The sequence below is a fragment of the Mobula birostris genome, chromosome 4, assembly GCF_030028105.1.
Source record: "Mobula birostris isolate sMobBir1 chromosome 4, sMobBir1.hap1, whole genome shotgun sequence".
NCBI classification, from domain to species: domain Eukaryota; kingdom Metazoa; phylum Chordata; class Chondrichthyes; order Myliobatiformes; family Myliobatidae; genus Mobula; species Mobula birostris.
This window is the reverse complement of record NC_092373.1, coordinates 156,411,566-156,435,985: the sequence shown is the minus strand read 5'-3', so window position 1 is coordinate 156,435,985 and position 24,420 is coordinate 156,411,566. Positions and strand designations below refer to the sequence as shown.

The following is a 24,420-nucleotide window of genomic DNA, read 5'->3' as shown; positions in this document are numbered from 1 at the left end:
CCCGGAATCCAACAACCTGCAGTACGGGCATTCATGGGTGACATCACAGTAATCACTGTAACCCATGTCCAAGCAAGATGGGCACTGGAAACCCAGAACAACGTAGCTACCTGGGTTTTTCTTCAGTGGGGCCCTACATAAGATCAGGCCAGCTACAGCTCTCGTTATCATCGGCAGTGGAGGAGTACAAGGTGGCAAAGTGTAGAGTTGTGTTAATACTGAGGGGCTCCGATGACAAGCTAATAAACCAAGCAGGAGTCACAACAAGATCAAGTCAAAAGTGGCCTGTCAACTCAGCCACAGACCCGGCAGTGAGCTTCCTGCAATTGAGAGACATCATTGGCAACAAATGCCTGGGACGGCAAGGCCTCGGCTCTGCATACTTCCAATGATGGGGGAGTGCAAGTGCAAGGGGTAGGCGTGACATGGTCCAGGCAGAGGTATGGAACCGTGAGAATAAAAGGCGATTATTGAAGGAAGTGGAGTTGGGGCTACAGGGTCCCTGGACAAAATGGGATCTTCCTAAGCACAAGATCACCTAGGCAGAGCTTTGGAGACTGCAGCTCTTCCATATTTCTTCCCTCTGCGGTTTATGTATGACACTCTTCCTACAGCATCAGAGCTGCATTGATGGAGGCTGAGAAAGAACCCTAACTGCAAGCGTTGTGGTCAGCGGGGTTCACTGGCACACATATTGCTTTAACATAGGGCAGTATAGGTGGTGCCACAACAAGGTCCTGTTGTCCCTTGCTGACACACTGGAGCAGGAGAGGTCTAAAAGGAGACCAGCTGGCAGGAGACAGAAAGGGCAGTTATTTTCATTAGTCATATCATCATCATCAGGTGCCATGCCCAGTTTGAGCTTTGACTGCCATGGCCCACACACTCCTGTTTCGGGTCAAGTGGATCGATTCATTGGTATTCATTTCCAGTTCTCTGGCTGCTGTCTCCATCATCATTTGTCTTTCTCTTCCTCTTGCTTTCTCCCCTTCAATCTTTCCCATAATTACCATGCATTCTAACTCCTCTTTCCTAATCGCATGTCCAATGAAGTTACATTGCCTTTTCATGATCTCATACATTATTTCTCTTTTTGTGTTTGCTCTGTTCATGACATCATTAGATATTTGTTTCATCCTGACATTCTTCTCAAAAACCGCATCTCTGCTGCTACAATTCATTTCCTCATGTTACGAGATATTGTCCAACATTCTGAGCCATATAACATAACTGGATAAACGTAACATTTCAGTTCTCTGAGGCGGATTGTCATGCCTAGTTTAGTATAGGTCAGTATACTCTTCATTCTCGTAAAGGTGTCCTTTGCCAAAGTTCTTTACTTGTTTTATGTCTTCCCCGTTTATTCTCAGCCTGCAGATAGGATTCTCCTTCTTTTTGGATATCACCATACATTCTGTCTTTTTGTAATTGATAGATAGACCCATTTTTGCACTTTCTTCAACGATTATATCAATTACGTTTTGTAGTTCCTCCGTACTTGCAATTAACAGTGTCATCTGCATATCTGAAATTATTGATGTTTTCACTGCCAAATTTGATTCCCAAGATGCCTCTTATCTTTTGTAATCTAGATCGTGTTTTCTGTAATATTTCAAATAACTTATTGTGCTTCACTTTATCAAATGCCTTTGTGTAGTCAAAAAAACAAATAAATCTTTTTGCACTTGAATAGCTCATTCTGATAGTATCCTTACCATCAATATTGCGTTTGTTGTACCTTTGTCTTTCACAAAACCACATTGTTCCTTACCTATTTCAGCTTGTATCTTACTTTTAGCTCTTGTCATCAAAATTCTTAAAGGTATCTTGGTGATATGACTCAGTAAACTTAAGGTCCTATGTAATTCACATTCTATTGCTCCAGGTTTCTTAGGAAGAGTGATAAATACTGATTTTTTCATCTCTTCTGGTATTATTCCAGTCTCATAAATGTCATTGATTAAATCAGTAAGTTTTTCAATTCCATAATCTTCAAGGGCGATAACTTGTTCCATTACTAATTCATCAGGACCTGCTGCCTTTCCTTTCTTCATCTTATTTATTGCATTACGAACTTCAGATTTTAAAATACTTGGACCATCAATGTTTTTCTTAATTCTGATTTTTCGCCTCGATTGTCTTCAAACAATTCCTGAATATACTCAAACAACAGGAATTCTGCAGATGCTGGAAATTCAAGCAACACACATCAAAGTTGCTGGTGAACGCAGTAGGCCAGGCAGCATCTGTAGGAAGAGGTGCAGTCGATGTTTCAGGCCGAGACCTATTCTTTTTGACATCCAGACCTAATGAGTTCCCCTCTACCACCACTCTGCTCCGTCTAGCGGAATTAGTCCTTACTCTTAATAATTTCTCCTTTGGCTCCTCCCACTTCCTCCAAACTAAAGGTGTAGCTATGGGCACCCGTATGGGTCCTAGCTATGCCTGCCTTTTTGTTGGCTTTGTGGAACAATCTATGTTCCGTGCCTATTCTGGTATCTGTCCCCCACTTTTCCTTCCCTACATCGACGACTGCATTGGCGCTGCTTCCTGCACGCATGCAGAACTCGTTGACTTTATTAACTTTGCCTCCAACTTTCACCCTGCCCTCGTTTACCTGGTCCATTTCCGACACCTCCCTCCCCTTTCTAGATCTTTCTGTCTCTGTCTCTGGAGACAGCTTATCCACTGATGTCTACTATAAGCCTACTGACTCTCACAGCTATCTGGACTACTCCTCTTCTCACCCTGTCTCTTGCAAAAACGCCATCCCCTTCTCGCAATTCCTCCGCCTCCGCCGCATCTGCTCTCAGGATGAGGCTTTTCATTCCAGGACGAGGGAGATGTCTTCCTTTTTTAAAGAAAGGAGCTTCCCTTCCTCCACTATCAACTCTGCTCTTAAACGCATCTCCCCCATTTCACGTACATCTGCTCTCACTCCATCCTCTCACCACCCCACTAGGAATAGGGTTCCCCTGGTCGTCACCTACCACCCCACCAGCCTCCGGGTCCAACATATTATTCTCCGTAACTTCCGCCACCTCCAACGGGATCCCACCACTAAGCACATCTTTCCCTCCCCCCCTCTCTCTGCATTCCGCAGGGATCGCTCCCTACACAACTCCCTTGTCCATTCGTCCCCCCCATCCCTCCCCACTGATCTCCCTCCTGGCACTTATCCGTGTAAGCGGAACAAGTGCTACACATGCCCTTACACTTCCTCCCTTACCACCATTCAGGGCCCCAAACAGTCCTTCCAGGTGAGGCAACACTTCACCTGTGAGTCGACCGGGGTGATATACTGCGTCCGGTGCTCCCAATGTGGCCTTTTATATATTGGCGAGACCCGACGCAGACTGGGAGACCGCTTTGCTGAACATCTACGCTCTGTCTGCCAGAGAAAGCAGGATCTCCCAGTGGCCACACATTTTAATTCCACATCCCATTCCCATTCTGACATGTCTATCCACGGCCTCCTCTACTGTAAAGATGAAGCCACACTCAGGTTGGAGGAACAACACCTTATATTCCGTCTGGGTAGCCTCCAACCTGATGGCATGAACATCGACTTCTCTAACTTCCGCTAAGGCCCCACCTCCCCCTCGTATCCCATCTGTTACTCATTTTTATGCACACATTCTTTCTCTCACTCTCCTTTTTCTCCCTCTGTCCCTCTGAATATACCTCTTGCCCATCCTCTGGGTCCCCCCCCCCCTTGTCTTTCTTCCCGGACCTCCTGTCCCATGATCCTCTCGTATCCCCTTTTGCCAATCACCTGTCCAGCTCTTGGCTCTATCCCTCCCCCTCCTGTCTTCTCCTATCATTTTGGATCTCCCTCTCCCCCTCCAACTTTCAAATCCCCTACTCACTCTTCCTCCTGAATATACTCAGTCCATCTGTTCATAATCTCATCTTTCTCCATGATAATGGTACTGTCCTTTGCTTTCAAACATCCACCTGAAGAACATAGGAGCTTTTTACCAGTGTAAGGGGTTTCTTCTTTTATGTTACTGCTAAGGCTAATAAAAATGGCTTCTTTGTTATGTTAGAATAAAATGGCTTCTTTGTTATGTTAACTGCTGAGAAAGTTCTCTCTCTAGCACCTTGTTTGGGTTATATTACTGATAATGAGAATTATATTCATTTGCTAACCAATTGGGATAGATGTTATTCTTTCTTGTGTGTCTGTAGGCTATTGTTTTTGCAGGCTTTGGGGCAGAAGGCACGATGGGGACAGGGAGAGGAGACGCGATGCTGTAAGTTGGGTGGCCGGCCGGACCCCCAGCGGGAGTCCGAGGACCAGGGTCTTCGGCAAGGAGAGGAGACGAAGACAGACTCGTGTGGAATGTCTGGTCGACCACCGTGGTTGGTCCCAAGCTGCAGGTCGAGGAGGTCAGAGGGGATCGAATGGTGGAAAGAAGACTCTGTTAATTGAGCTCCAACTGTTGTGCATGAAGTGGTTGAACTTTGATAAGATTAGAGCCTTTTACTTTCCTTTTATATTTTATCTCTATTAATTACATAGTTCCAGTAAGATCTATAAAGTGTAATCATTTAATCGCATATGGTGTATTGTCTGTTTTTTGGCAGGGTGGGGTACATCCCACAGCATCCACACAAACTTGATTACCCAGTTTGGTGGGGCCAAAGGCTTCTCCCCCTAGACGAAAGCGAGTTGAGCGAGCCTGAGGCTTACCAGGGGCTACACCAGTGATATTCTTGATTTGTTGATGTACCCTTTTTGGATCAGTAATAGGGATTCTTTCTATTTGCTCACATTCCTGGTTTAACCATTCTTCTTTGGCTTTTTGGCATAAGCTTTTAACTTTTTTATCTATGGACTTATATTCTATAGGATTTGCTTTCTTCCGTCTCCTTTCTTCCAGTAGATTTTTGATTTCATTTGTCATCCATTTATTCTTTGTGCTTTTTCTTTTTTAGGAATCACTGACTTTGCTGATTCTACCAAGGCATCCTTTAGAGAATTAGATTTCATTTCTACATGATTGCTATCATCTTCAACAGACTCTATTTCTAGACTTTGAAATCTATTCCTTACTTCAATTGTAAATTTTTGTCTTAAGATTTCTTCTTTAATTAATTGCAAGTAGTCATATCAAAGAGGGCTAAATCCAATCTGCTGCTAACTGCCAAATCACGGGAGGTGAGGGACGATGTGGGGAGGAAGCTGCAGCTCCCGGAGATGGTGCAAACCACCCTTCGACCAGTCATTGTACTGTGCTCCACTGGAGTCAAGAAGATCATCCTGGTGGATCGCACTGTACCGTGGGAGGAAGAATGTGAGGAGGCTCACAAGAGGAAGGCCCTGAAGTACCAGTCGTTAGTCCAGGAGTGTAGGGACAAAGGATGGCATACATGACTATTCCCCGTAAAGATCGGCTGTACAGGGTTCTTGGCAAGGTCGGCATGGAGGTCTCAGGGCCCTGATAAAAGAGCAAGAGCCAAGCAGCTTGCAGGATGGTGGAGGAAGCAGAAAGAGCCTCTTGCTGGATATGGAGCAGGCGAGAGGAGTTGAGCTGTAAGTCAGGAGCAGATGGCCAGTGACTTGGCCACCACTGCTGACCCACCAACTGAAGAGTGCAGTGGTTAAGGGTTGAAACACTCCATGAAGGTTGGGCACCGCCCGACAATATCGACCCCTGGCCAAATAGAAGAGAGCACCCAGGTGTATGATGCAAGTCATTTCAGATTATATCAGGGGGACATTTTCATCATCAATTAAAAGATTATTATAGTAAACAAATCTCAGAGGTGCTGCTTTCTAAAATTGGCTAAATGCTTTGCCTGACTTTGAGGACAGTAAGTGAAGACTGTCCTCTTTAGTAATGGGGCTAGATTTACTAATTAAACACATCCTCCTTATTTTTATGCAGTTACTACTGTAAGTTGCACCGGTATAGGTAAGTGGTCAAATCTGCAGGAGTTGATGAGAATGTAGAGAGAATGGGCTACAAGGAGAATCAGTATGCGATTGGGATTGCACAGACTCAATAGGCAGAATGGCCAGCTGCTATGTTGTACAGAAACATGGAAATCGATTATGGAGACATGGGACATGTCAGGAGACTGAATACACTGGAGAAGTTGCTGACTCACTTGCCTCTCCTATTTTGTCTCCGAGCCTCACAGTTAATTGATCTATTGTAGACAGTTATTCTTTTATCATTATGCCATTCTCCCAGAATTCTTTAACTCAAACTAAAATATTGTTAGAGCACCACCAATATAAAGATTACAAGTCAAAAAGAACAAATATCACTTTCCCAAGACAACTCATTAGAAATTTATTTGAATGCATCCAAAGTAGGGAAGGCCATATCTTCACTTTTATTTATTTTATGAAGTGATCATGAAAATACTGAAACAAAAGATAAATATGCTTCAAGTTTTTTAGCTATTTTAAGTGAATGGATGAACAAAAGAGCCAGGGAAATTCATCCATTTTTGGTTCCTGTGGCTTGAACCCAGCCCAGCGACCAAGCAAATTTGGATCCCAAGAAGAAGACATAACTGCAAACAAGAAATTTATCCCAAGGCAGATGTCAAACACAGCAAATTTTAATGCAGAATTCACATAAGCACAATGTGGAAAAAATATTATTTTAAGATTATGCACATGGGGCCAATCCTTATAACATTTGCTTCAACATATGGATTTCAGAGGCCACATTTAATCATATGCTCACCTTTGGATTTGTTCTGCGTAGTCTCGCTTTGCCAACAATTCACTGAAAGCAGGAAGATTTTTCTCTTTAATTATTCTCTTCTGATGCAAGTTTCCATTGGTGTTTGCTTTAATATCAAAGTTTTGCCTGTAGTCACCACTGTGAATATAATATTTAATTAGCTTATGAAGACAGCCTTCAAAACAGCAAAGAGAATAGCTAAGATACTTAGTTGAAACTGATCTCTAATTGAACAGGCATACACAAGCTCAAAGAAAAGAAAATCCAGTAGGTGATAGGAGCTGCCAAATTACTATTGTTATATTGCAATTATGTTCTATAGAAATAGAAATGGACAAAGAGGTTAAGACCAGGTGTAAATCATTGAATCATTCGAGCCTGATCTGCCATTTCATATGATCATGGCTAATTAATCATATTCAGTATCCTGGTCCTAGCCTTTACCCCATATCCATTCATCACTTTATCCATTCATGCTATACAAAATTCTTCCTGGAATATATTTGAGAATTTGGTTTTAATTGCCTTCTGTTGTAAAAACTTTCACAGTTTCACCACTCTTTGATTGAAGAAAATTTTCCTCATCTCAATGCTAAACGGCTTATCCTAATTTCTTAAGGCATGATTCCTGGATTCCTTAACCTACTTTTTGGATCTAGTTCCATCAGGATTTCATAAATTTCAATGACATCCCCTTTTATTCTTTTAAACTATAGTGAATTTAAACTCTATTCCTAATCTCTCTTTATTATTCAATCTTTTCATTCCAGGAATCAATCCGATGAAGCCTGCCGCACACCCTCCATAACACAAACGTCCTTCCTTCAATAAAACAACACAGCAGTGAAACTAATAGTGTTCAATCCTGAGCCCTGTTTTTTCCTGAGTACAACTTGCACATTCTCCTGGTGACTGCAGGACTTTCCTTTGAACGCTACAGTGGTCTCCCACATGCCAAGGTGTAAAAGTTAGTAAGTCAACCTGCCCCTTCTATGTAGGTGTGTAATATAATTTGGGAGCTAGATGAGCAGAATCTGGAGTTAATAAAAAGGGACTAGTGCAGGATTAGCTTTAATGGGTGCTTAAAGGTCAGTGCAGACTTGATGGGACAAAGAGCCTGTTCCAAGCTGGATGAATGTCTGATTCCATGTCTCTATGAAGAAATCAACTGCTCTCTCTAAGGGCCTGTACAAGTGCAATAAGATATCTCTGCTCTAGTACTTAATTCCTCTTGCTGTGAAGGCCAACATAGCATCTGCCTTCATAACCTTCTGCTGTGCCTGTGTACTTATTTTCATTGTCAGGGCTGCACAAGAGCTGCTTCACCTCTCACTTTTCTAATCCCACGCTATTCAGACAATAATCTGCCTTCTTGTTTTTGCCACCAAAGTGGATAACCTCACATTTATCCGCATTGCACAGTGATTGAGAATTTCATTAAGTCTGAAGCAGCTGCAGATCAAAGCAGGTTATTGTACAGGTCTCCTCCATATGACAAAATGGTTTAGTTCTTAGTGAACGCTTAGTTATATGAAAATTCATAGAGTGGGAGGCACAGCAAGTCTCAACTTTTAAGGGGATTCTAGTTATTATAGCTGATGAGAAATGTCAGAAGCTAGTCAATCTCCTCCCAGTAAAGGGGCAGTAAATCAAAAACAATGTACCCACCTTCTAGCAACTGAAGCCTACAGACTGAAACTTACAATTCATCCAATAGCTACTGTGATCTGATAAAAAAAAAGTGCAGATACCGGACAGATTTTTTTTAAAACAAAATTGTTTATTTCTTTAAAAGATTTCCCCATAACCTGATCAAAAAGATAGTTAAATGCAACCAAGAGAGCACACCGGAACCTCTATGCTCAGGAGGCTAGGCTTCTCGGAAGACCAAGGAAATATAGTAGGTCCCTGATTTTTTATAAGTGCACCAATGAAAGTATCTGATCTGGACGTATGACAGATTGGTATGATAACGGCTCTACCCAAGACCACAAGAAAATGCAGAATGTTATTGATGCAGCTCAGCCCATAATGAAAATCAGCTTTCCCTCCACGGACTCTGTCTAAACTTCTCACTTCTCAATCACCTCAGAAAAGCAGCCAGTAATCAAAGACTCCGGACATTCTCTCTTCCGGTTCCTTCCATCAGGCAGAAGATAGAAAAGCTTGAAAGCATGCACTGCTTGTATCCCACTGTTAGAAGACTTTTAAATGGACTTCCTTGAATGTTAAAGATCACAATCTACCTCATGACGGCCCTTACACCTTACTGTGTTCCAGCAGTACACTTTCTCTACAATTGTAACAGTAGCACTATATTCTTCCCTCTGTTACTGCTTTTCCTTTATACTACCTTCATGTTCTTATGGGCATACTTATATATTTATTTAATGGTACAGCCTAGAGTAGGGCCTTCCGAGGGGCTTTGTAACCCCCGACAAACCCAATTAACCCTAAATAAATCAAGGGACAAATTACAATGACAGATTAACCTCCCTGGTACACCTTTGGACTGTAGGAGGAAACCAGAAGACCCAGAGAAGATCCATGCATTTCGCAAGGAGGGCATACAGAGACTGCTTACAGAATGGCATGGGAATTGAACTCTGAAACGCCCCGAGCTGTAATAGCTTCATGCTAACTGCTATGCTACCATGGACTTGTAAGACGATAGAGGTTTTTCACTGTACCTTATCCTTCACTGCAGCAAAAAAACCTCGTTAAGTAACCAATTAAATTAAATAAAGCCCCTCATTGTAGCAATTTTCTTTTAAGTGACTATGTAGTTTAAAATCAAATATTTGATCACCTAAATCGAAAATGAATTTAAGCACCAAGGTTAGAGGTCCACTAACAAATCTTCTCCAGTGTCAAGTACTTTGCTAGCTTACCAAAAGTAATGCAATCACTGAACATATTTTGAGAAGACGTTTGGAAAAATATGACTTTGATTTTATTTTCTGATCTGATTTCCAAGAGACTACAGAGCATTCTGCTGGTTATCTATCAGCTGCTATGATGCACAAGGCATCATTACAGCATGGTGTTTGATGTTCTTTTAGTTTGGTGCCTGTGTCTATGAAGTCATAAGCCAGATAGAAATGATAACAAAATCAAAAGGCAAAAAAATCCTTGAAAACTGAAGTGACCCTCCCTTGTAAAATTTTATTAAACTTTCTAGGCTAGCAGGCTTGATGTACCTTGGAGAGACACCCACACCAACAGCGATGCAATGCTCACATGTGCAGGAGTGGAAGGGTGGTGGCAGTGGAATACGAACATGCACCTAGCGAACTACATATGAGACTGGGACTAATAAACTTATGTCAAACTTGGCAGGTTTCCTTTGCAAAAAGAAAATATTTTGGCACTAATTACAATCAGAACCTCAAGTTATTGAAGAACATTAATACTAAAAGGCTTGTTTGTCTGCGAAACAGATCGATGGCAATTTTGTATCTGTATTAGACCATAAGTCAGAGGAGCAGAATTAGTTCATTTGGCCCGTCAAGTCTGCTCCGCCATTCAATCAAGACTGATCCTCTTTTTCCCCTCCTCAGCCCCACTTCCCAGGCTTCTCTCCATAACCTTTGATGCCATGTCAAATCAAGAATCTATCAAACTTCGCTTTAAACACACCCAATGACCTGCCTTCACAGCGGCGTGTGGCAAATTCCACAAATTCACCCCCCTCTTGTGAAAGAAATTTCTCCACATCTTTTTTAAATGGACGGCCCTCTATCCAGAGGCTGTGCCCTCTTGTCCTAGACTCTCTCACCATGGGAAACATTTACTCTGTCTCGACCTTTCAACATTCGAAAGGTTTCCATGAGATCACCCTCATCCTTCTGAATTTCAGCGAGTACAGACCCAGAGCTATCAAACCTTCCTTGAATGATAAACCTTTCATTCCCGGAATCATCCTTGTGAACCTCCTCTGAACCCTCTCCAATGCCAGCACCTCTTTTCTTAGATGAGGAGCCTAAAACTATTCACAATGCTCAAGGTGAGGCCTCATCAGTGCCTTATAAAGCCTCAGTGCATATCCCTGCTCTTGTATTCCAGACCTCTAGAAATGAATTCTAACATTGCATTTGCCTTCCTCACCACCGACTCTACCTGCAAGTTAACCTTTAGGTTGTTTTGCACAAAGACTCCCCAGTCCCTTTACATCTAGATTTTTGGATTTTCTCCCCATTTAGAAAATAGTCTGCACATTTATTTCTACTACCAAAGTGCATGACCATGCATTTTCCAAAGTTGTATTTCATTTGCCAAGCTCTTGTCCATTCTCCTAATCTGTCTAAGTGCTTCTGCAGCCTACCTGTTTCCTTAACACTACCTGCTCCTCCATCACTCTTTGTATCATCTGGAAACTTGGCAACAAAGCCATCTAATCCATCATCTAAATCATTGATATACAGTTTAAGAAGAAGTGGTCCCAACACCAACCCTGCGGAACACCACTACTCACTGGCAGCCAACCAGAAAAGGATCCTTTTATTTCCACTCACTGCCTCCTAGCAATCAGCCAATGCTCTAACCATACCAATAACTTTCCTGTAATACCATGGGCTCTTAACTTGGTAAGCAGCCTCATATGTGGCAAAGGCCTTCTGAAAGTCAAAATATACAACATCCATTGCATCCTCTTTATTGATCCTACATGTAATCTCCTCACAGAATTCCAACAGGTTCAACAGGTAAGATAACACTCACAAAATGCTGGAGGAACTCAGCAGGTTGGGCAGCATCCGTGGAAACAATCCGTCAACGTTTTGGGTCAGAACCCTTCGTCAGGACTGTAGAGGGAAGGGGCAGAGGCTCTAGAGAGAAGGTAGGGGGAGGGTGGGAAGGAGAACGCTGGTAGGTTCCAGGTGAAAAACCAGTAAGGGGAAAGATAAAGGGGTGGAGGAGGAGAAGCAGGGAGGTGATAGGCAGGAAAGGTGAAGGAGGAATAGGGGAAAACACAATGGGTAGTAGAAGGGGATGGAACCATGAGGGAGGTGATAGGCAGCTGGGGGAGGGGGCAGAGTGACATAGGGATAGAGGAAGGGAAGGGGAGGGAATTACCGGAAGTTGGAGAATTCTACGTTCATACCAAGGGGCTGGAAACTACCTAGACGGTATATGAGGTGTTGCTCCTCCAACCTGAATTTAGCCTCATCATGGCAGTAGAGGAGGCCATGTATGGACATATCTGAATGGGAGTGGGAAGCAGAGTTGAAGTAGGTGGCTACTGGGAGGTCTTGTCTGTTGCGGCGGATGGAGCGGAGATTCTCGACGAAGTGGTCCACCAATCTGCGTCGGGTTTCACCAGTGTAGAGGAGGCCGCACCGGGAGCACCGGATGAAATAGATGACCCCAACAGACTCACAAGTGAAGTGTTGCCTCACTTGGAAGGACTGTTTGGGGCCCTGAATGGTGGTAAGGGAGGAGGTGTAGGGACAAGTGTAGCACTTACGCTTACAGGGATACTCCCATTCAGATATGTCCATACATGGCCTCCTCTACTGCCATGATGAGACTAAACTCAGGTTGGAGGAGCAACACCTCATATACCATCTAGGTAGTCTCCAGCCCCCTGCCATGAACATAGAATTCTCCAACTTCTGGTAATTCCATCCCCCTCCCTTCCCCTATCCCTATGTCACTCTGCCCCCTCCCCCAGCTGCCTATCACCTCCTTCATGGTTCCGCCTCCTTCTACTACCCATTGTGTTTTCCCCTATTCCTTCTTCACCTTTCCTGCCGATCCCCTCCCTGCTTCCCCTCCCCCACCCCTTTATCTTTCCCCTTACTGGTTTTTCACCTGGAACCTACCAGCCTTTTCCTTCCCACCCTCCCCCCACCTTCTTAATAGGGCCTCTGCCCCTTCCCTCTACAGTCCTGATGAAGGGTTCCGGCCCAAAACGTTGACTGATCATTTCCACGGATGCTGCCCGACCTGCTGAGTTCCTCCAGCGTTTTGTGAGTGTTGCTTTGACCCCAGCATCTGCAGATTATTTTGTGTTTTCAACAGGCAAGATTTTCCTTAAGGAAACCATGCTGACTTTGTCCTAATTTGTCCTGTCTCTCCAGGTATTCCATAACCTCATCCTTAACAAGTGACTGCAACATCTTCCCTACCACTGAGGTCAGGCTAACTGGCGTATAATTTCCTTTCTGCTGCCTTTCTCGTTTCTTAAATAGTGAAGTGACATTTGCAATTTTCCAGTTCTCAGGCACCATGCCAGAGTCTAATGATTTTTGAAAGATCATTACTAATGCCTTCCCAATTTCTACCACTACCTCTTTCAAAACCCTAGGATGCAATTCATCTGGTCCAGTGACTTATGTATCCTTAGGTCTTTCAGCTTTTTGAGCACTTTCTCCTTGTAATAGTAACTGCATTCACTTCTCTTCCCTCACACCCATCAACATCTGGCACACTGCTAGTGTCTTCCACAGTGAAAACTGATGCAAAACACTCAATTAGTTCATCAGCCATCTCATTGTTCCGCATTTTTATTTCTCTGACCTCAGTTTTTAGTGGTCCTATATCTACTCTCATCTCTCAATTTTTTTTCATACTTGATAAAGCTTTTATTGTCTACTTTGATATTGTTTGCTAGCTTGCTTTCATATTTCATCTTTTTCCTCCTAATAATTCTTTTAGTGACTCTATAGGTTTTTAAAAGCTTACCAATCCTCTGTCTTCCCACTAATTTTGGCTTTGTTGTATGCCCTCTCTTTTGCTTTTACATTAGCCTTCACTTCCCTTGTCAGCCACGGTTGTACTATTTTGAGTATTTCTTTGTTTTTGGAATACATCTATCCTGCACCTTCCTCATTTTTCCCAGAAACTCATGCCATTGCTGCTCTGCTGTCATCCAATTCCAATTTATTTTGGCCAACTCCTCTCTTATACCACTGTACTTTCCTTTACTCAACTGAAATACTGTGACGTCAGACCTTGCTTCCTCCTTATCAAATACCAAGTTGAAATCAAACACATTGTGATCACTGTCTCCTAAGGGTTCTTTCACCTTAAGCTCCCTAATCACCTCCGATTCAGTACATAACACCCAATCCAGTGTAGCTGTAGCTGATCCCCTGGTAGGGTCAATGACAAACTGCTCTACAAAGCCACCTCATAGGCATTCAACAAATTCACTGTCTTGCGATCCAACCTAATTTTCCCAATTGACCTGCATGTTGAAGTCTCCCATGACTGTCATAACATTGTCCTTTTGACATGCCTTTCCTATTTTCTGGTGTAATCTGTTGTCCACATCCCAGCTACTGCTGGGAGGTCTGTATATAACTGTCATCAGGGTCCTTTTACACTTGCAGTTTCTTAACTCACCCCACAACGATTCAACATTTTCCAATCCTATATCACATCTTTTCACTAAGTTGATGCCATTCTTTACGTCATCCCCTCTGCCTATCTTCCTATACCTCTGGTACAAGCTGTAATCTTGGACATTCAGCTCCTAACTGCAACCATCCTTCAGCCATGATTCAGTGATGGCCACAACATCATACCTGGCAATCCGTAATAATGCAACAAGATCATCCAGCATCCACCTTACTTCTTATACTCCGTGCATTGAGATATAAACACTTCGAGTACTGTATTTGCTACTCTTTTTGATTCTGCATCCTTAATGTACTGATACTCACCCTGGTAGCTACAATTTTGTCCAATCATCTGCCTGCCCTTCCTGACAGTCTGACTGCACGCTACCTTTGCTGCTTTACCATCCGTCCTATCCTGAGTCCATTCACTCTGGTTCCCACCCCCCTGCCAAATAAGTTTAAACCCTCCCCAACAGCTCTAACAAACCTTCCCGTGAGAATATTGGGTCCCTTGGGTTCATGTGCAATCCATCACTTTTCAACAGGTCATACCTCCCCCCAGAAGAGATTCTGATGATCCAAGAACCTGAAGCTCTGCCCCTGAACCAGCTTCTCAGCCACACATTTGTTTGCCAAGATATCCTGTTTCTACCCTCACTGTCGCATGGCACAGGCAGCAATCCAGAGATTACTACCCGGGAGGTCCTGCTTCTCAGCTTTCTACCTAGCTCTCTAAATTCTCTTTTCAGGACCTCTTTGCTTTATCTTCCTATGTCATTGGTACCTATACATACCAAGGTATCTGGCTGCTCTCCCTCCGTCCCCAAAATGCTGTGGACATAATCCAAGATGTCCCTGAGCCTGGTACCTGGGAGACAATATACCATTCGGGTGTCCTGTTCACGTCCACAGAATTTCCAGTCTGTTCCTCGACTATTGAGTCTCCTATCGCTACTGCTCCCCTCTTCTCCGTCTTTCCCTTCTGCACCACGGACCTGTGCTCAGTGCCAGTAACCCGGCCTCCGAGCATTCCCCTGGGAGGTCATCTCCCACAACAGTATCCAAAGCAGTATACTTATTTTTCAGGGGAACGGCCACAGGGGTGCTCTGCACTAACTGCCTATTCACATTTCCATTTTTCCTGACAGTCACCTACCATGGTGTGTAATGTACTGAGATCTTTCAGCATTTTTAATGTTCATCATTATATTACATTCAATTAAGAAATCTGAATGAACATGTAGATGAAAGAAGTAGCTTCTTAAGATAAAAATTTTGAATTAAGGAAATGAGTAGACATTTAGAATTGTATAACGTAGCAATGGAAATATGTTAGCAATTGTCTATTTATATTAATGTCTTATTTATTAAAGTGATTGAGTCATTGCTGGAAGGATAGAAGTTGTTGCTCATAATGGGATTCATTACCCACCTCTGCTATTAAGAAGGTGGGTGAGCTGCCACCTTGAACCACAATGGTCTATCCTGAAGGGTAGAGAGTTTGCGGACATCAAGAACATGGATGGAAATTGTGACTTACGGAGCTTCTGCAATTTATGAAATTGGTTTAAACAATGATTTACATTGAATTGATTATAAAAAGTATGAAATTTAAATACTGCTGATGCAAGAAACCTGAAATAAAAGTAAGATATGACCAAAACACTCAACAGGTAAGGCAGCATTCACGGGGCCAGAAACAGAGTTACCATTTCAAGTTGGAGACCATTTGTTAGAACTGCTAAAATTATTAATTTTTCTTTTGTTATTTGCTTTCAGATTGCATTCATTATTACAATAATTACATAATTGCTAATTTGCATGATAAAATATCGCATACCTTTGTACAATATTTTTTCTGTTGTTTACATTGTTGCAGAGCACAGGATTATGAATGAACTTGTGATGAAGTGTTTGACCTTGGATCGATATTAATGAATCTGTGGGACTTGGAAGTTTATGTCCACTCTGGGTATTGGAATGACCCTGCAGTGAATTACGTATCTTTATTACTTTACGATGCCGATTTGATTTTGTGATGGAGTGATTGGGATCTGAAGAACATAAGAAAGAAACTAGTACCGTCAATAAAGCAATAAAAGATTGTATACTGTTATAGAAGATCTTTACTCCTTGAAATTTAAACCAATGAGAGAGCGTTCCTTACGGTTATTTAAAAAAAACTGTTTTGCTAATAGGCCACAGTGATTTGCAAAATGACTCACTATCCTGACAAAACAAAATAGAAATTCAGATAAAAACCAGTTCTGCCATTAACCAATTACAAAAGTCTGCTGACAAGATATAACTAATTTTAGATGGTTAGCATAAACAAGGTGAAATTCATCTTCAGTGAGCACACAGAATGAGTGAAAATAGAACAATAGCCACAATCAGTAACTTGCTTCTTATGTGATTTGTATTGGATCTGTCAAAAGCATTTTTTCTACTTTTTTTTTTTGAAAAGTTTCTCCCACTTGTCCTAGTTTTAACTAAATATTTCAGTTAGTTGGTTGGGTGCAGATGTTCCAACACATTCTGCACTGGATCATTTGAATGTTTAGTTAAACAATGTTGAACATTGGTGTTAACTTGAAATTAAGTAAGTTATTGACTGAAAGCAATCCAGCAGCAGTCTTGGTCCAGGAACGATAAGTCTGCTCCACCATTTCATCATTTCCTCTCAGCCCCAAACTCCTGCTTTCTCCCAGTATCCCTTCATGTCCTAACCAATCAAGAATCTAGCAACCTCTGCCTTAAATATACATAAACAGACATCCCACCCTGCCAGGGATGTAGCACCACCATTTCAGGGAGGTAGCACCCCCACCCCCTGCAACCCCATATACCTCCCCCTCCCCCCACCCCAGTCGACCTCCAAGGGCGCATGTATATGGGATATTTGATTATGAAAGAACACAACAATTTATTTCACACATATTGAAACTATTTACTTCCCTGCAATTAGCCTCTCTAATATGTTGTGGTCCCTAAAAGAAACAAAAACATAAGGTGTATCCCTATTATATTGTTTTATGTAATACTTTTAGTGATTTTGTCTAATCTGTAAACCAATCTATAATCTGTAAACTGGCTATATGCAGAAAATGTGACTTTACAATAAGTACTTATATATTATCATGGAGTCGTTTTTAATTCTATCACAACTTTAAGCACATCTACAGGGAGTTTGGCCTCATCACGTAGGACATCAGTAGAATAGCTCCTTAGCAGCTAGCCAGCTGGTTTAAATAATGTTAGCTATGCTAATGAACGAATGACACATGTTAAATCACCTCAACATGTCTTTTACAGTCCTAACCCACCATGGGCAATAGAAAAGTCACTGTTGCAAACAGTGCAGCGAGCAACACTGTCATTATTTTTGACCCCTATTAGGCAGGGGTACACTTCAGTGTAGTCTGGGGTGAAGTGCGTTTTATATATTTTTTTGAAACACTCTGCCATGGCGGTGCAGGACACTAAACTGAACTGATGGAGAGACAGAGGTCGACTATAAAGCCCGCCTACAGAGAAAAGTGATTGGTCTACTTAGCACAAAGAGAGACCAATCAGGATGCTCACTTCCCTGCTCCCGCTCTCCCTCTCATTTCCGGGATATTGTATATAATTTGCGGGTGTCAGGGAGCTACTATTAATATGTGGGAGACTCCCGGAACTTCCAGGAGAGGTGGGGTGTCTGCATAAAGACTAGACCTCCACAGCTGCCTGTGACAAAGAATTTCACAGATTCACCACCCTCTGGCTAAAGAAATTCCTCCTCATCTCTATTCTAAGAGGACGCTCTCTATTCTGAGGTTCATCTCTATTCTAAAAGGATGCTCTCCTCTGATCTTAGACTCTCCCACCATGGGAAACATCCTCTCCACATCCACTCTATCAAGGCCTTTCTCCATTCGATAGGTTTCAATGAAGTCACCCCCTCATTCTTCTGAATTCTAGTGAATACAGACCCGGAGACATCAAACGGTCTGCATATAACAAGCCTTTCAATCTTGAAATCATTTTTGTGAACCTCCTTTGGACCCTTTTCAGTTTCAGCACATCCTTTCTAAGATAAAATGCCTAAAACTGCTCACAATACTCCAAGTGAGACCTCACCCGTGCTTTATAAAGTCTCAACATTACATCCTTGCTTTTATATTCTAGTCCTCTTGAAATGAATGCTAACATTGCATTTGCCTTCCTCACCACAGACTCAAACTGCAAATTAAAGTTTAGGGAATCCTGCACAAGGATTGCCAAGTCTCTTTGCACCTCAGCTTTTCAGTATTTTCTCTCCATTTAGAAGATTTCTTCTACCAAAGTGCACGGCCATTCAATTCCTGACATTGGGTATTCCATCTGCTATTTCTTTGCCCCTTCTCCTAATCTGCCTAAGTCCTTCTGCAGGCTCTCTGCTTCCTCAAGACTACCTGCCTCTCCACCTATCTTCATATCATCTGCAAACTTTGCAAGAAAGCCATCAATTCCATCATCCAAATCACTGAGATTTAACATAAAAAGAATTGGTCTCAGCACAGACCCCTGTGGAACACCACTAGTCACTGGCAGCCAATCAGAAAAGGCTCCCTTTATTTCCACTAATCCCAAATCTTTGCTTCCTGCCAATCAGCTACTGCTTTATCGCTGCTAGAATCTTTTCTGTAATACATGTGTGGCACCTTGTCAAAGGCCTTCTAAAGATCCAAGTACCAATTCCCTTTTGTCTATCCTGCTTGTTACTTCTTCAAAGAATTCCAAAAGAATTGTCAGGCAAGATTTTCCCTTGAGGAAACTATGCTGACTACGGCCTAATTTTATCATGTGCCTCCATGTAGCCTTAGAACTCATCCTTAATAATCGGCTCCAACATCTTCCCAACCACTGAGGTCAGACAACACTAGCCTATCGTTTCCTTTTTTCTGCCTCTCTCCCTCCTTGAAGATTGGAGTGACATTTGCAATTTTCTAGTCTTCCAGAATCATTCCAGATCTAGTGATTCTTGAACAACTGTGTTAGGATGTTTTGGACGTTTTTCATTCAGATTGAAAAAACAATCCTGCTATACTGGAAAGAACAATACAGTTCTCTTATGTATTAGGTCAAAATAAAAACACTAAGCTTCATTCATTAAGATTTCGTCTGGTAGACGAAAAGAAGACCGACCCTGCGCAAATATTAATTGCAAACTTGTCTTGTGATAGGCTGAAACAGGGTATGCTTTAGGCCAATAAACAAAACATTGGAGGAATTCAGTGGGACAAGCAGCATGGCAAGTACATTGATTTCCTCTCTGGCAATATATTAATTCTCAAAAGAATTCATGCAAGTGTAGCAAGTGTTACATAAATTAACATTTGATATGTGATTAATAATTTTGTAGCACAGTAGGTAATGTAAATCAGACAGCATCAATAAAAAGAGAGAATACCGTATCCTAACAGTTGGTTGCACCTACCAGCCTTCTCCTTCCCATCCTCCCCCACCTTCTTTATAGGGCCCCTGCCCCTTCCCTCTTCAGTCCTGACAAAGGGTCTCAGCCTGAAACGTTGACTGTTCGTTTCCACAGATGCTGCCCGACCTGCTGAGTTCCTCCAGCATGTTGTGCGTGTTGCTTTGACCCCAGCATCTGCAGAGTATTTTGTGTTTATGGTTACAAAGTGATTTTTATTGGAGATAGGATACTTGTAAAGTTAGAGCAACACACACAATTTGCTGCAGGAACTCAGTAGGCCAGGCAGCATCTATGGAAAAAAAAATGCAGTCGACATTTCGGGCCGATACCCTTTGGCAGGGCTGGAGAGGGTATATTTGAAAAGTGGGGGGAGGGGAGAGAGAAACGCCAGGTGATAGGTGAAACTCGGAGGGGGAGTGATGAAGCAAAGAGCTGGGTAGTTGATTGGTGAAAGAGACAGAAGGCCATGGAAGAAAGAGGGAGGGGTGTGGTGGAGAAGCACCAGAGGAGGCGATGGGCGGGCAAGGAGATAAGATGACAGAGGGACAGAGGGATGGGAAATCGTGAAGGGGGGGTGGTGGAGGCATTAATGAAAGTTTGAGAAATCAATGTTTATGTCATCAGGTTGGAGGCTACCCAAACAGAATATAATGTGTTGTTCCTCCAACCTAAGTGTGGCCTCATCAGGATAGTGGAGGAGGCCATGGACGGACATATCGGAATGGGAATGGAAAGTGGAATTTAAATGGGTGGCCACTGGGAGATCCTGCTTTTTCTGGCAGATGGAGCGTAGGTGCTCAGCGAAGTGGTCTCCCAATCTACATCCGGTCTCACCGATATACAAGAGGTCACACCAGGAGCACTGAACACAGTATATAACCCCAAAAGACTCTCAGGTGAAGTGTCGCCTCACCTGGAAAGACTGTTTGGGCCCTGAATGGTAGGTCTGCAGATCAATCATTCATGGCATCTGCAGATTTTCTCTTGTTTGTACTTTTAAAGTTATTTGACAATATCTCCACTGAGAGTAAATTGGTGTTTTAAATTTACTGTTAGATATTTTAACATTATGTAGATTATATAATGGTTCTTGCTGGGTTTTAAATTTACTGTTAGATATTTTAACATTATGTAGATTATATAATGGTTCTTGCTGGTTTCTTCTGATAATTAATCATAGTTTGTTATATTTTACAAACAGTGCATACCTTTCCTCACAAATTTTTCAGGTAAGTTCAGTGGTGTTGGCTTCAGAATTTAAAGGGATTGAATAGTTTGCTGAAGAAAAGAGTCAATACTGATGTTTGATAAATGGATCATCTTATGTAATTTCTATTACATGAGTTCTGATATGCAAAGCCCCAGGATTCACCTTGCACAGAAAAGGTTCCACTTTGGATAATACCTACTTAAATTTAAAGCATTCAAAATAATAATATAATTCGAAGTCTTACCTGCTTCATGATTCAGTGTTTCAGAAAGAGATTTAGTGGCCTGCTCTTGAAGAAAGGAAAGTATAATTTGTGTGCCTAAATTCACTACATCTGAAGGTGGAAAGTGAAGTGGACAATTCCTCAGATTAAGCGCTTTAAGAGTTGATACATTTCCTGAAAAAACGAAGCATAATAATTTGTTATGGCAAGAGGCAGTGCAGTGAAAAGATAATTTAATATCTCAAATTCTATACTCACAAAAGTAACTAAAATAAACAAACATAGAAACAAGATGCTTTTCCACTAGATTATTAAATGATAGGTTTAATCAAAAATATTATATAATAATACTTACCTAGTTCCACGGGTAACTCCCTGAGTGGATTTGTCTCCAACAATAGTGTTCTAAGACATCTGCAAAATAACCCGTTAATTACAATAGATGTTAAATTTATTCTATTGCTTAAATGCTGAGTACCAAGCATATTCTGTTTTACTACAAATATGTACTTCGTGTTCTTCTCATTCTGAGTACAAGAGAACATCGAATACAGATAATTGCAAAAAATAATAGCAATCATAAATATTTCTAGTTTATATTATCACTATTCCAAACAGGCTCAGCGATCAGTATTAAAATCCCCTAAGTGATGAGGTTAAACAAGATAATTCATGGTGGTGACAACTCTTAAATTATTGCTGTTATTCCCTATGTAAAATGATGAAGCATCAGCTTATTGTGCATGTTCTAGTCTTAGAGAGAGATTTGCAATAATTCTCTGATTCATGACCAAGACAATAACTACTAGAGTCAAAACAATAAATTAAAAACATTTATTTTGAAACAACCCAGTAATATTATTTCTGGAAACAGGACTTCTGAAACAAACCCCCAATTTAGCCTAAAGCGATGTTATGAAATTCTGCTAGAATGGAATTGAGCTGAACATTAACTCAATTTCACTCTTCCTTCATGCTACCTAGCCTGTTATGTATTTTCTGTTTTACTATAATGGCATATTTCTTTTATTACTTACATTCTGAATGCAAGATTGATCCCTTCATTTAAGTAATTTAAAAACTATAATTAAAATTTGAATGTTCAGCAAAATGTTGAAAGTAGTTCAATAGTAACTTTCAAATGGGAATTGTGTACACACATAACAGAACAATCTGTAGAAAGAAGGAAGTAGATAGATCAATAGATAGATACTTTATTGATCCCAAAGGAAATTAGTGTCACAATAGTATTACAAGTGCACAGATATACAAATATTGGAAGAGATGTAAGAAATATTAAAAGATAAGTTCCCTCAAACAGTCTAACAGGAGGGGTGTCATCACTTCCCCAGCTATAGGTTGACTCATTATAAAGACTAATGGCCAAGGGTAAGAATGACTTCATATAGCACTCTTTTGAGCAGTGCAATTGTCTAAGTCTATACTGAAAATGCTCCTCTATTCAGCCAAGGTGGCATGTAGAGGGTTAGAAACATTGTCCAGAATTGCCAAGGTTTTCCATAGAGTCCTTTGTTCTACCACAGCCTTCAGTGTATCCAGTTTGACTCCTATAGCAGAGCCAGCCTTTCTAATCAGTTTATTGAGCCTGTTGGCATCTCCTGTGTTAATGTCATTGCCCCAGTGCACCACCACATAGAAGACTGTATTGCCAACAACAGACTGGTAGAACATGTGAAGGAGAGGCCTACATACTCCAAAGGACCTCAGTCTCCTCAGGAAGTAGAGGTGACTCAGGCCTTTCTTGAAAACAACATTTGTATTGGTCTTCCACTCAAGTCTGTCATCCAGGTGCACCCCCAGGTACTCATAGGTCCTCACCATCAATAGTAACAGGGAGCACTGCATGCATGCTTAGTCTTCCTAAAGTCCACCACCATCTCCTTTGTCTTACTGATGGTGAGCTGCAGATGATTCAGCTTACACCATTTGACAAAGTCCTCCACCAGGACCCTGTATTCAACCTCCCATCCTCCTTTACACACCCAACTATTGCTGAGTCATCAGAAATTCTGCAGATGACGTGACTTAGAGTTGTACCTAAAGTTCGAGGTATACAAGGTAAACAGGAAGGAAGCCAATACATTCCCCTGTGGGATCGCAGTGCCGCTTAGAGTTAAGTCTGACACACAGCTCTGAAGCCGCACAAACTGTTGTCTGCCAGAGGACTGAATCTAAATGGTGATTTATTCCAAGATGTAGCACAACCACGATAGGCTTAATGGCCGCCTCCTCAACTGTATAGTTTTTAATGATCTGTTGACAACAGTGAAATGTTCTACATGATGAGAAAATTTTGTGGTTTAATTCAAAAGTCAGCAAAGTGAAAACATACCCACTGCCATATGTGGAAAACATGCAATACAAAAACAATTCCATCATTTACTCCTAGATTTTTCAGGAAATCTCACTTACATGCTTTTAATCTCTCCCATGATAGCAAAAGATTGATGTGTCACCTGTGGTGGATTATATAAACTCCCACTCTCTGAGCAATAAAGTGGCCTGTTTGTTCAGAACCAGATGGTTTCAACAAATTTTTGGCTTTACTGGATGCAAGCAATGCCATCAGTACTTTTCTGCCATTCCCTAGTAACCTAAGGAAATTCTGATGAACCCTTTCCAACTATTCAGGTCATTTCTTTCCTAGCATCTGGGACAGGGTTAGCGGCGAGTACATGATACAGCTGGGTGCGCTTTGCTTAAACTTATGTCAGCAAGGTGGGCTCCCAGATATTCTTGAACCAATGATTCTTCAGGATATCAGTGGTGTCTTAAAAGATGATTCGAAGTGGGAAGTGGAGATCTTAACAATAATATTTTCAAATATATTTTTGTTGCTCCCTCAGTCTGAAAGATATGAGCTTACAGATATATTTTCCAGTCCACGGACTTGCAAACAAAAACTATTATTCATTCAAGGTACCAGATTGTTTAATGTTATTTTCAGTACACAAGTGTAAAGGAGAATAAAATAATTGTTACTCTGGGTCGGCTGCAGCACCAAAAGAAACACAATAAGATAAAGAACTCAATAATAAAAAACACAATAAATATAAATACATAAGATAGGTTATACACATAGATTGATTGTATGTCCATAATGTGATTTCAGGCACTGGAGTGTCTGTATATATTGTGACTATTGTGAATATTGATGATGAATGATAGGTAAATATTCTACTAAGGGGAACATTGCCATTTGAGAAGTGGTTCAATGAAATAGCAACCAACTGGGAGTCAATGATAGAATGAACTGTAATGCCCTCCTGTAACCAATCCAGTGGATTCTGATTCCATACCTGTGATTTCCAATTCTAGCGGGTATTTTCTGGAGTCTGTTCTTCCTTAAGTCCAACCACACAAGACGTGGCAGGTGATCAAACAGTTCCTCTGGTAATTCTTGAAGCAAGTTACCCTCCAGATATAGATGCTTTAGAAGAGGAGAAGGTATTTATAAT

At 41.6% G+C, this 24,420-nt stretch overlaps 1 protein-coding gene across 1 annotated transcript in view; it reads right to left on the bottom strand.

Annotated features, from left to right (window-relative positions):
* LOC140196052 (uncharacterized) overlaps positions 1–24,420 on the bottom strand; it is a 61,828-nt gene that overhangs the window by 30,578 nt on the left and 6,830 nt on the right. The window contains exons 2-6 of the mRNA XM_072254759.1: positions 24,262–24,392; positions 21,297–21,355; positions 20,963–21,115; positions 15,891–16,104; positions 6,708–6,845 (exon numbers count right to left, since the gene is read on the bottom strand). Of these exons, the coding sequence (XP_072110860.1) occupies positions 6,708–6,845; positions 15,891–16,104; positions 20,963–21,115; positions 21,297–21,355; positions 24,262–24,392 (695 nt within the window). The remainder of the gene's footprint in view (positions 1–6,707; positions 6,846–15,890; positions 16,105–20,962; positions 21,116–21,296; positions 21,356–24,261; positions 24,393–24,420) is intronic.